The 15,565-nt window shown below is 53.5% G+C and overlaps 1 protein-coding gene across 4 annotated transcripts in view; it reads left to right on the plus strand.

Moving 5' to 3' along the window:
• The window catches only part of TPX2 (TPX2 microtubule nucleation factor), a 36,058-nt gene that overhangs the window by 14,320 nt on the left and 6,173 nt on the right, over positions 1–15,565 (plus strand). For 2 of the 4 annotated variants that reach the window (XM_077336047.1, XM_077336048.1), the window contains exons 5-14: positions 1,996–2,124; positions 3,562–3,615; positions 4,299–4,403; positions 6,792–6,922; positions 9,037–9,194; positions 11,045–11,216; positions 12,649–12,784; positions 13,138–13,354; positions 13,611–13,715; positions 14,924–15,100. In XM_077336047.1, the coding sequence (XP_077192162.1) occupies positions 1,996–2,124; positions 3,562–3,615; positions 4,299–4,403; positions 6,792–6,922; positions 9,037–9,194; positions 11,045–11,216; positions 12,649–12,784; positions 13,138–13,354; positions 13,611–13,715; positions 14,924–15,100 (1,384 nt within the window). The remainder of the gene's footprint in view (positions 1–1,995; positions 2,125–3,561; positions 3,616–4,298; positions 4,404–6,791; positions 6,923–9,036; positions 9,195–11,044; positions 11,217–12,648; positions 12,785–13,137; positions 13,355–13,610; positions 13,716–14,923; positions 15,101–15,565) is intronic. The other 2 variants (XM_077336049.1, XM_077336051.1) reach the window with 1 other exon arrangement.

Below are 15,565 nucleotides of genomic sequence, written 5' to 3' on the forward strand. Positions count from 1 at the left end.
GCGTTAAAGAACCTTCCTCAGTTCAAATCAAGCAAATCAATAAAGAATCATAAGAAGATCCAGTGATGAAGCCTCATGTGTTAGAATGTCTCTCTCTCTCTCTCTCGTTCTCTGTCTCTCTCGTTCTCTCTCTCTCTCTGTCTCTCTCGTTCTCTGTCTCTGTCTCTCTCTCTCTCTGTCAACTGCCCCTATCAGTACTGCTGCCTCAGGGTGATATACAATATAGTAAAAGACACACAACAGTTAAAATCATGAAAGCAAATATATAATTATTCGACCGATCTATTGAGCAGTTCCGTGGTGATATGCCCCCTAGACTCTTGTCTCAGTGCAGAAGTCGAAATGCAGCATGGGGGAGAGGAAAGGCAGCTCGAAGGGGTACCGTTCCTCTCTGCATGGCCGCGTTCCTCGTTCCTAAAGGTTGCAGCTGAAGTGGGCGTAGAGCCAAGCACTTTGGCTGCAGGTAGTCAAAACTCCAGCGCTCATTCGGGAGCCCCACTGACCCCACCCACTTTGGAAGAAGACTCTGCAGCCGCCAGGCACCACTTGAGCTCAGCTCCGTGCATCTCCTGGGTCGCGTTCCACTTTGAAGGCTTAAGGATACACCAGCTAGGACTTTTTCCCCATTGCCTTGTTTAAAGTGGTGATGGGAGGGGCCACGTTGGTGGAGGAGGAAGAAAACTGGCCTTTCTTTCCTGAAAGGTCCCTAGGTGTCTTTCTTTCCCGGGATGCTTCAGAAATGAGGGTTTTATCACCCACGTCTGTTGGCGTTCCAAAGCTTAAAGCAGGGCTCCCCAATACAGTTCAGCAGTGGAATAGGCTGCCTAAGGAGGTGGTGAGCTCCCCCTCACTGGCAGTCTTCAAGCAAAGGCTGGATACACACTTTTCTTGGATGCTTTAGGATGCTTCGGGCTGATCCTGTGTTGAGCAGGGGGTTGGACTAGATGGCCTCTATGGACCCTTCCAACTCTTGTGATTCTGTGAACACGATGCCCGTGGGCATCTCAGTGCCTGCCAACAGCATTCCCATTGCTTGCTCGGTGTTTTTAGGAAGTGGGCATGGGCCGGATTTAAATCGGCTGGGCCGATTTATTTTTTTTAATAGTTGCTTGATGAGCAGGCGCCCCCACAGGGCAAGGATCCGACTGAGCAGCCGTTTTGTGGTGCCCCCACAGCCCTGTGCTGGAATTCCAAAGGTGGCCACAGACGGAAAAATGCTGGGTACCCTTGGCCTGGCCCTAAAGTCTAAATATTGGGTAGTGTAAATACAGAGCAATCTTTCTCAACTTTTTTTTACCCTTGAGAAACTCCTGGAACGTTCTTCAAGCTTTGAGAAATCGCAGAAGTGGCAAAATCACGCAGAATATGGCTGGGAAGCAGAGTTGTGGGCATGCCGATCCGAGACCCCTCCTCTTCCCACCCCGTCCTGGCCCATCGTGGGCCATTTGGGGGAGGGGGCTCAGCATTGACCATATATGGTCTTATCACCTGAAGAACGTTATTTTAAAATAGAAATGTATTAGCTGCCACTCACTTGGGGAAACCCTTCCAGGGCTGCCAAGGAATCTGAAGGTGGAACGCAGCCCCGAAGACGCACGGAGCTGAACTCAAAGGGTTCCTGGCGGCTGCCGAGTCTTCTTTAAAAGTGGGCGGGGCCAGCGGGGCTCCCAAATGAGCGCTGGAGTTTTGACAGCCGGCAGAATTGGAGTAATGCATATGCTCCCTCTAATTCCCCATAATAACCAGTTGTGGTTTCCGTGTTTACTTTGAGGGGGAGACCAACATACATACCATGCATTGCAACAATCTGGTTTCAAAGTTGTTATAACCATTTTGTAGAATAGTTGCCCCCTCCTCAAAACCTTCACCTGTTTGCGGAGCCACACCTTTGTGAGAACTGACGCTCAGCATCTGCATCAAGGCTCCCTTTCCCCTCTCCCTTCCTTCCTTCCCTCACGGTTTGAGAGCCAGCCGGTCTCTTCTTCTCTCCCGCAGGGTAGCGAGAAGGCTCTCGGCTCAGCGAAAGAATACCCCACACAGGCTGGCGGCCAAGAACCGAGCGGAAAGATGCGCCGGCGCCCTGGAGAACAAACAAGACGCTCCCCCTTCAAAGAGACTGAAAATGTACGTTGGCAAGAAGGGGCAAGGGAGCTGCCGCTCACTCGAACGGGTGCCCGGTTTTCCCGGCCTCTTGCTCGCACCCTGTTCCGAGTCTGCTGCTTGCAGCGGAGGAGCCGGCCGGGCGATTGATCGGTGTCACAGCCTTTGAAATTGTTGGCTGGCGTATGAAAACACTGGCCTGATGTGTTCCAGCATTTTGCCAGAGCAGTGTGTACAGTGAGAGGCCTGGAGGGGCAGTCCTGCAGAATGCCAGCTCTCTTTTAAGGAATATTCTAGGCCAGGGGTAGTCAACCTGTGATCCTCCAGATGTCCATGGACTACAATTCCCATGAGCCCCTGGCAGGGGCTCATGGGAATTGTAGTCCATGGACATCTGGAGGACCACAGGTTGACTACCCCTGTTCTAGGCCACACTCAAAAAGCGTGTGAGGAAAAGGGCCCTGTATGGGTGGGTTGCTGGCTTTGCAGTGAAAGCATCAGTAGTTTGGGCTTCCTTCCCCTTTCCCATGACTTCCTGGTGGGCCATCCTGTGGGTCACAGCGCAGTTTGTCCAGGGAGATAACTGCGGTCCCTTGGTGTATGTGTGTACAAGTGTTACTGTAATGTTCCTGACCCCCCCATCCCCCATTTCACTGTGAGGATGGAGCACACAAGTTCTCGGAAACTCTCAGGGTACCCAAAGCCCCCTCCTCCCCCAGGCTGGGGTCTTCAGTCCCATTGATCCTGCTCTGCTAGCTGTTGGCCTTCTGTTTCCCTCCCCCAATTTTTTCACCATGAAAGAGAAATGCCATGCAAATTCTTGGGGACCGTGGAACAAGACAGTAAATCACATGGTTATGGAATGGTGCAGAATTTGGGTGGGAGGAAATATCCAGTCCCAGCTTCCGAAAACCATTTCTTTATTAGAGTTTTCCTGTAACCGCCCCTCGGCACAACCGTCTCTGGGAGATTTGCACAAAATATACTGTCCAATTAGTTAATAAAACAATTTAACGACACTAAAGCAGTTAAAATGAAGCCGTTAAAATGTATCTAGTCACAGTGGCTGCCGGGTTGCTGATCAGACAGCGCCCGACAGAGTCTAGGGTGGGAGAGAATTTTGGAGGGCCCTTTGGGGGAGCAAAGCACTCTCCAGGGGTTATAGTCCTGCCACTACAGTCGAAGGGGGCAACCAAAGACCGCTCTCTGCCTGCCACGATCTTGCAGGGAGTGCCGTTCTTGCGTAGATTCTCAGTGGACGTTACGCCCAGAGCCGGTTCCCTAGCAGCCTGCCCTCCAAATCTGCAGCTGTGGATGGAGCCATATCTCTTTGAGAAACAAGACAAGCGATACAGGTGTTCGGGTGTACATGCGCATCTGTCTTAGCAACTGATTAGGCTGGGCAAGTAGCCACTTAAGAGGCAGTGCGCTCTGAAAAGGCCTGTGCTGTTCTCTCTCCAGTGTTGACAGGCAGGCCAAGAAAGTTAAGTTCCGTTCGCCTGCCCGTGTCCGGAGGTAAGGCTACCTCTAGGTCCACCCGGGTGCTTCGGGTCCCCTGCACTACGGTGATGGCTGGGAATCTTTATCTAGCGCAGTGGTCTCCAACGGGGTGTCCTTGGGCACCATGGCTCCTTCCATTCCTTTTCCCGGTGCCCACCAAGCATGAAAACGTGAGCAGGGCCAGGTCGGGTTTTGCCTGGAAGTCCTTCTGATTACGGACTGGAGATTTCATTGGTAGCGCAGATACTTTTAAACCTGCCTTTGGAGCAACTGCTGCTGTCACAGAAGGATCTTCGCTGTTACTTTATGTATGCATGAAGACCATATTTTTGCAGATAGTGTCCTTATTTTAAAACATATCCTGTTAAGCAAAGCTTCTTCCTGAAACACTGAAGAGTTACTATTAGAATTAACCATGATGCCACTCCCTGACATATTGTAATTGGTCCCGCCTCCTCAGGCAGCCATTTTGTAATTGGTCCAGTCTCCTCAGGCGGCCATTTTGTAATTGGTCCAGTCTCCTCAGGTAGCCATTTTGTTATTGGTCCTGCCTCCTCAGGCGGCCATTTTGCGGTTGAGCCCATTCTATGTCAGAATTCCAAAGGTGTCTGCAGTTTGAAAAGGCTGATGACCCTTGGTCTAGTGAGTGTCTGGAGTCTAGGGTGCTTCATCCTACCCCCTTTCCCCCTCTCCTGCAGGTCTGACAGCCGGGAGAAACTGAATGAAATGGCTGTGAAGAGGAATGTCTCACCAGCAAAGGCCAAAGCGAAGGGGCCAGGACTCACCTTACCAGCCACTCCAAAGTAGGTATCGTGAAATTGCCTGGGTTACCTGCGTTTGTTTGGCATGGCAATGGGAACAAGCTGCTGCTTCCTTGAGACCAGAAGTGACGGGGCCAGGTGCGCCTCCCTGTACATGAATTCTGGGGATGCCGCCAAAAAGGGCCTCCCTCTTTTCCTTGCGGATAATAGCCACACATGGACCTCTGCTCCATATAAGACTGCAAGAGAAGCCATGCTGGATCAGGCCAGTGGCCCCTCCAGCCCAACACTCTGTCCCACAGGGGCCACCAGGAGGTCCACCAGCAAGGCCAGAAGCCCTCCCACTGTGCCCCCCCCTCCAAGGCACTGATAAAACTGTTCTGACCGAGCAGTAATATCAGGGCTCTCTCAGTCCCGCCTCCCTCACAGGGTGTCTGTTGTGGGGAGAGGAAAGGGAAGGCAATAGTAAGCCACTTTGAGTCTCCTTAGGGTAGGGTAGAGTAAAGCAGCATCTAAGAACCAACTCTTCTTCTTCTTTAGTAATCTCAGGGCTCTCCCAGCCTCACCTCCCTCACAGGGTGTCTGTTGTGGGGAGAGGAAAGGGAAGGCAATAGTAAGCCACTTTGAGTCTCCTTAGGGTAGGGTAGAGTAAAGCAGCATCTAAGAACCAACTCTTCTTCTTCAGTAATCTCAGGGCTCTCTCAGCCTCTCCTCCCTCACAGGGTGTCTGTTGTGGGGAGAGGAAAGGGAAGGCGATTGGAAGCCGCTTTGAGCCTCCTTCGGGTAGAGAAAAGTGGCCTATAAGAACCAAGTCGTCTTCTTCAAGCACCACAGAGACAGAACATTCCTGCCCCAGACAGAGTTCCATCTAGACCTTGTTGCTACACACGGACCCCTGCTACACATAGGAACATAGGAGAAGCCCTGCTGGATCGGTCCAGTTATCCATCCAGCCCACTGCTCTGTCACACAATGGCATAATCAAGAGGTCCACCAGCACCATCAAGAGGTTCACCAGCACCATCAAGAGGTCCACCAGCAGGGCCCAAACTCCAGAAACCCCCCCTCCTCCCCCAAGCACCAAAAAGTCAGCATCACTACCCAGGCTATGAGAACATCAGAGAAGCCATGCGGGATCAGGCCAGTGGCTCCTCCAGTCCCAGCACTCTGCCTCACACAGCGGCCCAAACCCAGGGGCCTTCAGGAGGTCCACCAGTGGGGCCAGAACTCCAGGCACGTTCCAGAAGGTGGAGAAGCAGCTTTCCATTTGTTATGGAGGGCGAGGCCCCTGTGCTTTCATTTTATCAGTTCCTTGGAAAACCTGCCAGCAAAGATGTGGGCTGTGAGCTGCGGTCGGCCTCCCGGCTTCCCTTCCTTCCTTTGACTCGCTGCCTGGCCTTTGCACGATGTTCTTGTCTTCAGCCCTACATTTCGTGGCCCCAGTGAGCAGCAGTCTGCCTAAGCCTGCAGTGACTGGCAGGGCCATAACACTGGCCGGCCATTGAACAGCGCAGGTGACAACTCAACTGGTGGCCATTGGTTTCCCCTACTGTCATGAACCGCCTGGAGCCCTTTCGTGGAGAGGGGCGGTATACAAGAGGGAGGGAGGGATCTCCCACTTGGGGGGAGTAAGTAACTAGTCGTACCTGGTGACCCTTCCAAGGCTGGGCCGAGGTCTTCGGCAGCCTGGTCAAACTGCGACCTTGGTATCCATCGGGGTCAACATCCCAATTTCTACAGCGGCTAAGCAGAGGTTTTTGAGACACCAACAAAGATGATGCAAAAGGGGAAGGCATAGCCCAAGCAAGTGTGTTTGGAGCTTACGTTCCCTTCCTGTGTCCACTCTCTCCTTGTCCATCCCTCTTAAAAGTTCCAAGAAGCTGACTCTAGTTCAGGGGTAGCCAAACTGCAGCTCTCCAGGTGTGCATGGACTACAATTCCCATGAGTGCCTGCCATCCTGGCTCATGGGAACTGTAGTCCATGGACATCTGGAGTGCCCTGCTCTAGTAACTGTCAGGACCCATTGTACTCGATTAGCATGTGTGTGCAGTGAAGAAATGCCAACTAATGTATATGGCATGGAAGGGTTTGTTTCCAGGGTCAGATCTCAGTGTCCAAGATCTAGAAAGATAGCTGTGGACAAGGCAGTGATGGCCCTTGGGGAGCGCTGTTCTGGGATCCGATTTTGGATCTTACCCCCACGGGTTGGGAAACATGTCTAGCTTTGGCTATCTCCTCTGCCCTTCGTCTAGCACAGGGGTAGTCAAACTGCGGCCCTCCAGATGTCCATGGACTACAATTTCCAGGAGCCCTTGCCAGCATTCGCTGGCAGGGGGCTCCTGGGAGTTGTAGTCCATGGACATCTGGAGGGCCGCAGTTTGACTACCCCTGGTCCCTAGCGGCTGTGCAAGACGCTTTCTGTTTTCCAGGAGGAATCCGTCAGCCAAGCTGAAGTCTACGGAGGAGCTGGAGCTGGAGCGAATGCAGCAGTTGCAGCAGGGGGTGGCTGAAATGCGGCGGAAGAACGAGGAGTCCCTCAAGGTCGCCATTGCTGGACCGGGTAAGCCAGACTCGACCCAGGTGTGAACTGGGTGCGGTGTGCTATGCAGAGGGGGCCAGAGGCCTAGAAAAATCAGCATTAGTGAGGAAACAAGAAAACTAGCTCTTGATCCAGTTCAGGCTTGAGCTTTCAGATCCGTTGCAGTTCAGCAATGAAGCTCAAGACAAGGCATCCTCCTGGACTGAATCGAGACCTAGGTTTTCTGTCTCATTACCAGTTCTGATATTTTCACATATTAATACTAATTTCTCCTCATCCAGTTAGCCCTGCCATTGTCATTCGGCATCTGAAATCACTGCACTCTGCAGGATATGACAACAGATGGACACAAATTCTAGCTGTATCTGAAGAAGTGAGCAGGGTGTTCCTGGACTCCAGCTCTTTTCCCTTTTCTATGGCCTGATTGTTGTCAGTTGGCATCTGAAATCACTCCTCTTTCCAAGTCTCACTTTCTAGCTGTTTGGGGTAGTGGTTAGGAGTGTGGACTTCTAATCTGGTGATCCGGGTGTGACTCCACGCTCCCCCACATGCAGCCAGCTGGGTGACCTTGGGCTTGCCACAGCACTGATAAAGCTGTTCTGACCAAGCAGGAATCTCAGGGCTCTCTCAGCCTCACCCACCTCACTGGGTGTCCATTGTGGGGAGAGGAAAGGGAAGGTGACTGTAAGCTGCGTTGAAGCTCCTTTGGGTAGAGAAAAGTGGTATAAGAACCAATTATTCAGTTATCTCGGGGCTCTCTCAGCCTCACCCACCTCACAGGGTGTCTGTTTTGGAGAGAGGAAAGGGAAGGCGAATGGAAGCCACTTTGAGACTCCTTTGGGTAGAGAAAAGTGGTGTATAAAAACCAACTCTTCCTCCTCTTCTTCTTTAGCTACCTTCTTCCCATAGGTTTGTATGAGTGGTTTTGATTGGGACTTGCAGGACAGGGGACTGGCTGTCTTTGATGCTCAATGGTGCATGAGAGGTTCCAGCGCTTGTTGCATCCTTTTTTCAGTTTCTTGCTCCTTCCTTTCATGGCCCGGAGTCCTGCTTGTACCGGGCAGCCCTCTCCCTCTGTCCGCCTCATGTGCCTTTCCGGGGCCTCAGAGGAAGGTAACGCCTGCCCCCCTCTGACCATCTCTGCCCTGGCCTGGGTGGCCCAAGCTTAGCCGATCTCGGAAGTTGATCAGGGTTGGCCCTGATTAGTCCTTGGGTGGGAGATGGCTGCCATGGACATCCCGGGCGACTATGCAAGGACAGGCCAGGCAGGCCGCCTCCAAACGTCTCCTGCCTTTCCAAACCCCACTGGGTCTGCTGCTTGAGGATACTGCCCAACACCGTATTAATGATGCTGTCTTTTGTTTGGTGCGAATGCTTTTTAAGGACCTGCTTTTGACTTATGTTTCCAATCTTTTAGCTGCCTCAGTAGCCCTGGCGAGGGAAGAAAGGCCCGGATATAAATGTTGCAAATAATAATAAATGAATAATGTATAATATGTGTGTATGTTGCACCTTTGAGTTGCTTCCAGCTCATGGCAACCCCATGACTTATTGACCTCCAGAATGTCCTGTCGTTTGCGCCTTGCCAGGGGCTTCTGGGATTAAGTCCCCCCATCTTCTGACAATGGGGCCAAAGGGCGCTAGAGTGGACTTGGCTTGACTGGAACCAGAAATAGTATATTTAGGGCAGTTTTATCTGGATCAGGTGGGTGGGGGTGCTTTCACAGGAGGAGTCCAAGCTGCCTTCCATGCCTCTAACAGAAAAGAGTTGTGAATTCCCTGCTTTCTGCAGGGGGTTGGACTAGATGACCCTGGTGGTGCCCTCTAACTCTGTGATTCAAAGAAGAGATGTTTTTTTTGTACCCCGTTTTTCTCTACCCAAAGGAGTCTCGAAGCGGCTTAAAATCACCTCCCCCTCTTCTCACAACAGGTACCTCATGAAGTAGGTAGGGCTGGGAGAGCTCTGAGAGAACTGGGACTGGCCAGCGGGCTGCATATGGAGGAGCGGGGAATTGAACCCAGTTCTCCAGTTTAGAGGCTGCCGCTCTTCACCATGATGCCCCGCTGGCTCTCACACCGGCGAAGGGCCACGCCTGCTTCCCTCCAAACTGAGGCCTTTCCTCTCTTCCCTCCAGGGCAACCGGCCAAGAAGACGGTGACCCAGCAAACGAAGCCGATTGACTTCCACTTCTGCACAGATGACCGGATTAAGCAGCACGGCGAGACCCAGCCCGGGACGGAGTACAAGTCGGTGGATTTTGCGGCAGCCCTGCGGAAACACCCGGCATCTCCGGTGAGAGGGGAAGGCCCCGGGACTCCCGATCTGAGGGCCTCCTGGCTGCAGGGGTGGCAGAAAGGCCTTCAGGTAGCAAGTCTTGCTTTAAAAAGGCCAGGTAGAGGAAGCTTCCGGGCAGCTGGTGCTGCCGGCAGACCCAGCAGCTCTACCATTCTGACCACTTTGACAGGTCGTCCTAATGGTTCGTCCTCCAGAGCTGATCCCCTAGGGAGGATGCTCATTTAAAAACGAAACGTCCTCGGACCCCTGTGAGGATCTGGGGGAAAGGGATGTCTCAGAGCAGCCTTCCTTGACTTTCTTTACCACTGAGAAACCCCGGAAACATTCTTCCAGCTCCGGGAAACCCCACAAGTGGGGCGATGGTGCAAAACATGGCTGGAAAGCAGAGCTGTGGACACGCCCACCTAAGAGGCCCCTCCCCTCCCCGCCCCCTCCAGGGCCCCTCATTGGCCATTTGGGGAGGGCAGGGACAGGTCGACATGACCTATGTTCTATCACCTAATACATACATATATATATAATTTGGGAAACCCTTCCGGAGCCGTCAAGAAGCCCCAGCGTTTCGCAGAACCCTGGTTGAGAAAGCATATTATAATGAAAAGTCAGAATTTGTCTGTAGTTTCTTCAGCATGCTCACCTCCATGGGGCAGGGGTGTCGGGGACCCGCTTGCTAACTGAAAAAACAGGGTGCCCCTTTGAAGAAAACGTCACGCCAGGCCTGGTGAACGATACAACAGGAACAAGCTTTATTTCAGCAACGTGGAGTCCGCTGGTATGGAGTAAGAGCTTCCACCGAACTCCAGGTGGAAGCTCCCTTTTATACAAAACCCACCTCCTTAGGCTGTATTGCCCCACCCAGTACTTGCGGAGGGAACATGCTGATACAATCATGACTCATGCACATATGCGAGGTTTTCCGGGGTTCCTGATGGCCCATTTTCCTGGAACAAAGGGCCATCTCCGGGCCCTTGTCAAAAGGTGGAGGGGGACATTGAGGTTCTTTTGCGGCCATTGCCACCTCAACGATCGGGTGGGGCGCCCAGCTGCCGGCTTGCCTATGATCACCATGCCCTACCTCCGTGATCGCGGGCGCCTCTGATGGCGGGGTTCGGTCCGGTTCCCAAGCCACCAAGGACCGAACCACGACATTGGGACACCTGGCCGCCATGCTGGTAACAAGAACAGCAGAGAGAGACCATCCATAGCCTGTGCAGGGATTCAAGTGTACATACGGGGGGGGGGGGGGGGGGGCTAATTGCCAGAATGTATAGATGGAAAACTCTGTTCAAGACAGGGATGCTCTCATTTCTTGGTGCTTGGGGAGCCACAGTAAGAGGGCCCCTGGAGTTTTGGCCCCACTGGTGGGTTTTCTGATGGACCCTGGGTTTGTTGGACTGGAGGGGCCATCGGCCTGCTCCAAGCGACTTATGTCCTCATGTCTAAGGCAGGGATGTTCTGGCTTCTCGGTACTGGAGGGGGTCACAGTGGGAGTGGTCTTGTTGGCGGACCTCCTGATGCCCCCTGGGCTTTGGCTGTCGGACCGGAGGGGCCATTGCTTCGACCCAGCATGGTTTCTCTGGTGTTCTCACGTAATATCGAGAGGTGCCGGGCTGCTGCTCAGGCCCAGGAATTTCCTGGCTGGTGCATCTGTCCCTTCCGGGCCCTGTCCCTTTTCACAAGCTGCCGGCTATTTGCCAAATCCTAGAACTCGTTGAGGGCAGCCCAGCAGACAGAGTTGTCCCAGTAGAAATAAAGGCGTTTCCCCAGTGGTGCAGTAAAGCAAAGCGTTTCCTGGAGCAAAGTCAGCTTGGTCCTGCTGTTAAACGGGCGGCTTCGTCTGCTTTCAGGCCCGCGTGGCCAAGGGAGCCACGATCCCAAAGCCCTTCAACCTGTCCCAAGGCAACAAGCGGAAGCACGACGCCACCGTCCCAGAGTTTGTGTCCTTGGCTCAGCAAGTGGAGAAATTCCAGAGAAGCACCCCCTCGCGCTACCATCTGCGGAGCCGGAAGGAGGAGGAAGGTAAGGCGGGGGGGCGGGGGGTTCTGCCAGGCGTCTCTCTGGGCCCCGGAGGGGAGAATTCGGCAGCCTTTTGGCTTCATAGCAACGCGGGGTGCAGTTGTCTGCCCCGTCTTCTTTGTCCAGTCTTGTAAGCTGAGTGAGGCTGGTTCCTGTTGGTACTGGGATGAGCGACCGCCAAGAAGAGCAGGGTGGCGGCACAGAGGCAGGCATTGGCCAGCTGGCACTGCTGCTTCCTCTCTTGGCTTGACTGGCACGGCCCTCCTGTCAGCTCCTGGAAGATGGTAGAAAGATAGATGGCCTTTTAGCTGGTGTGCGTTCTTCTTTGCCGGTATGCAGACCCCCTAGGCACCGTTTCTCAGCCTGTGGATCCTGTAGCTTGCGTGGATTTAAGCATCCAGGTCTGCTTTGCTGGCGTGGTATTGTAGTTGAGAGTGGCAGCTTCTAATATGGAGAGCAGGGTTTGATTCCCTGTTCCTCCTGCACATGCAGCCGGCTTGGGACCTTGGCCTCTGCACAGCACTGAGAAAGCTGTTCTGACCGAGCCGTGATATCAGCGCTCTCTCAGCCTCCCCTCCCTCACAGGGTGTCTGTTGTGGGGAGAGGAAAGGGAAGGCGACTGGAAGCCGCTTTGAGCCTCCTTCGGGTAGAGAAAAGCGGCATACATGAACCAACTCTTCTTCTTCCTCAGTAATCTCAGGGCTCTCTCAGCCTCCCCTCCCTCACAGGGTGTCTGTTGTGGGGAGAGGAAAGGGAAGGCGACTGGAAGCCGCTTTGAGCCTCCTTCGGGTAGAGAAAAGCGGCATATAAGAACCAACTCTTCTTCTTCCTCAGTAATCTCAGGGCTCTCTCAGCCTCCCCTCCCTCACAGGGTGTCTGTTTTGGGGAGAGGAAAGGGAAGGCGACTGGAAGCCGCTTTGAGCCTCCTTCGGGTAGAGAAAAGCGGCATACAAGAACCAACTCTTCTTCTTCCTCAGTAATCTCAGGGCTCTCTCAGCCTCCCCTCCCTCACAGGGTGTCTGTTGTGGGGAGAGGAAAGGGAAGGCGACTGGAAGCCGCTTTGAGCCTCCTTCGGGTAGAGAAAAGCGGCATATAAGAACCAACTCTTCTTCTTCCTCAGTAATCTCAGGGCTCTCTCAGCCTCCCCTCCCTCACAGGGTGTCTGTTTTGGGGAGAGGAAAGGGAAGGCGACTGGAAGCCGCTTTGAGCCTCCTTCGGGTAGAGAAAAGCGGCATACAAGAACCAACTCTTCTTCTTCCTCAGTAATCTCAGGGCTCTCTCAGCCTCCCCTCCCTCACAGGGTGTCTGTTGTGGGGAGAGGAAAGGGAAGGCGACTGGAAGCCGCTTTGAGCCTCCTTCGGGTAGAGAAAAGCGGCATATAAGAACCAACTCTTCTTCTTCTCCTCTCCCTCTGCCTTGCCTCTCCTGTGTGCAGTGCCTCCAAGAAGGCCCCTGAAGGCTGTGCTGACCAACCCCAAAACTCCCTGCCTGGAAACCAAGAATCGCTCGAGACCCGTCACTTGCAAGAGTTCGGCGGAGCTGGCTGAGGAGGAGCTGGCAGCTCTCCAACAGTGAGTGCGACTTCTTATCCACAATTGAGTGAGGCCAAGCTGAGGCCAAGCACCAAGCACAGAGGGCTTTAGTCAAGGCGTGTTCTGTTTAGATCTGCCCGGTTCTGCTTCGGTTCCTTCTGGTTGGAAGCCCTGCAGGGAAGCAACAAGCTAGCAGGGTCAGCAATATTCCTGGAGTCCTCTGAACTTTGAGGGCCCCGAACTTGCATGCGCCAGCAGGGGCTCATGGGAATTGTAGTCCACCGACATTTGGAGAGCCACAGTTTGTCCACCCCTGATTTCTAGTCCAACCCCCTGCTCAGTGATAGGGAGGGAAGGTTCAGAATCTGACTCCCTGCTTACCTGCCGAACAGGTACAAGTTCAGAGCTCAAGAGCTCAACCCCAGGATCCTGGAGGGGGGCCCCATCTTGCCCAGGAAGCCCCCGGTGAAAGAGCCCACCAAGCCCATCGGGTTTGACCTGGAGATCGAAAAGCGGATCCAGGAGCGCGAGAGCAAGAAGCAGCCAGAGAAGGAGCACTTCGAGTTCCATTCCAGGCCGTGTCCAACCAAGATCCTGGAGGAAGTGGTGGTATGTCCCAAAACTTTTCTGTTTCTCTGCAGAGGAAGTGGGTCCTGGCGATTTTGCGATGGGTGTGGGCGTTCTTGCCAGCTCAGAATCAGAAATTCTCTGGACGGGGTGCGATAGAGGGAAAAGATGAACAGGGGTGCACAAACATGATTAGAGACTCCTCCGGAAGTGATCTGTGCCCTCCTACAAGTCGTGTGACTGTGTGTTCCCTAGAATCCCCTCACAATCCGGAGCTCTGCCCGCTTTCTTCCTGCAGGGTGTCCCGGAGAAAAAGCCGATCCCCGTCACCGTTCCCAAGTCCCCTGCATTTGCACTCCGGAACAGAGTCAGTACCCTGGCTAAAGAAGAGGAGAAGGAGAAGGTTAGTTGGGGTGTCCTGGGGGCAGGTGGGGCAGAATTATGGGGTGGGGGGGATCACATCTAGTTAAATGAGATCTCAGGTTCATTCTTGTCTTTACTTTCCCGGCGCCCTTTCTCTTTCGCAAATCTCCGGATTTCTGGCTTCCAAGCTCCCTTTTGATTGATGATCGGGCCTCTGGTACCTTAGGAGCTAGTTTAATTTTTGCTACCTGAGGAATATGAAAACAAGTTCCCATTAAGACCTGGGGAAATCCATGTTAGGGGGGGGGAGGCACAGAGAGGTATATCTGCTGCTGGTCACAGGAAGTGGTGGCTTTCGCCTGCCGGCCCTCGGAATAGAAGGTTGCTCTGATTTGAGTACAGGTGAGCAGCCATCTTGGACCGTGGGGCTGCCAGGTGAGCTGCTTAATGGCCCCTGGAGTTCGGCCCCTGGGTGACACAGAGTGTTGGACTGGTTCGGCCACTGGCCTGATCCCACCCACATGGCTTCTCTTATGTTCCTTTATCATTTTGTGCATTGCCTATTAATTTTTGCCCACAATTCTTGAGAGCAGAGTTTTCCTGGTACTTCTCCTGGTTTTTCTACTGGGCAAATTGGAAAAGTCCTCAGACTTTTTCATGCATCCATTTTGGGTGAGGAATACCCCCGCTGTAAGAAGCAGTCTGCTCGTTTCACAAGAAACATGGTTTTGGGGAGTTCTTCAGCAATCCCCCAAATTTCCAAGTTTTTTTATTGAAACGGAGGGGGTGTGGAGGGTGTTTCCCAGGTGTTTCTCTTTTTTTTACCCCAGGCTTTCCCATCCCTAGCCAGGATTAGCCAAGCCTCCCCCTGCCTTTGCATTTGCCGGTGTGTCCTAGTGGTGGAATATCAGACTAGAATCTGGAGGACCCAGGTTCAAATCTGCACTCTGTCCCTGGAAGCTGTTTGGGTCACCTTGGGCCCCAAGCACACTCTCTCAGCTTAAGCCATCCCGAAGGGGTTTTGTAAAGGTAAAATGGAGGAGGGGCGGGTAACTTCAGCTCCTCTGAACCGCTGGGGAGAAGAGTGGAGGTCGTGGTGAGTTTCCTGCCTTCTGCAGGGGGTTGGGCCACTACATGACCCTGGAGTTCCGTTCCAACTCTATGGTTCTGTAAAGGGGAGTCCACACAAAGCAAACTAGCTTTTTAGGATGGACAGCGTTACTCACGTGTGCCTCCTGCCCCTTCTAGGAAGCGGAGGTGGTTCCCGTGATCAAAGCCAAGCCCATGCCTCACTTCGGACTCCCCTTAAAGCCTAAGCCCATCGAGCCACGGCAGGTGGAAGTGTGTCCCTTTTCCTTCGACTCCCGGGACAAAGAGCGGCTGCTCCAGAAAGAGAAGAAGATCGAAGAGCTTCAGAAGGAAGAGGTAGGGGCCGGCTGCTCTGCCTTGGGCGGGGGGGGGGGGGGGGCGCATAAGACTGATGTTGGGGGGGGGGTTCCAAAAACCGGCAGATCCTCACACGATCCCACAGTTCAAGGGGCTGTGGTAACATGGGGCCAGGCTGAGCTGCAGGGGCCCACTGAATGCCTTTGCTCAGCCCTTCTCAACCTTTTTTAACCCTTGAGAAACCCCTGAAACGTCCTTCAGGCTTCGAGAAACCCCAGAAGTGGCGCAATCATGCAGAATAGGGTCCGGAAGCAGAGCTGTGGCCACGCCCACCCGGGGCTCCTTCCCCACGGCCCATCATTGGCCGTTCTGGGATGGGGGACAACATGACCATATATGGCCCTTATCACCCAATAAGTGTTTAACATCTTTTTAAATATATCATTGTTAAAATGTATTTCCCGCCACTCCTGAGACCGGCTCGTGGTGGCTTACAATCATCCA

Source organism: Paroedura picta, chromosome 4 (assembly GCF_049243985.1).
Source record: "Paroedura picta isolate Pp20150507F chromosome 4, Ppicta_v3.0, whole genome shotgun sequence".
NCBI classification, from domain to species: domain Eukaryota; kingdom Metazoa; phylum Chordata; class Lepidosauria; order Squamata; family Gekkonidae; genus Paroedura; species Paroedura picta.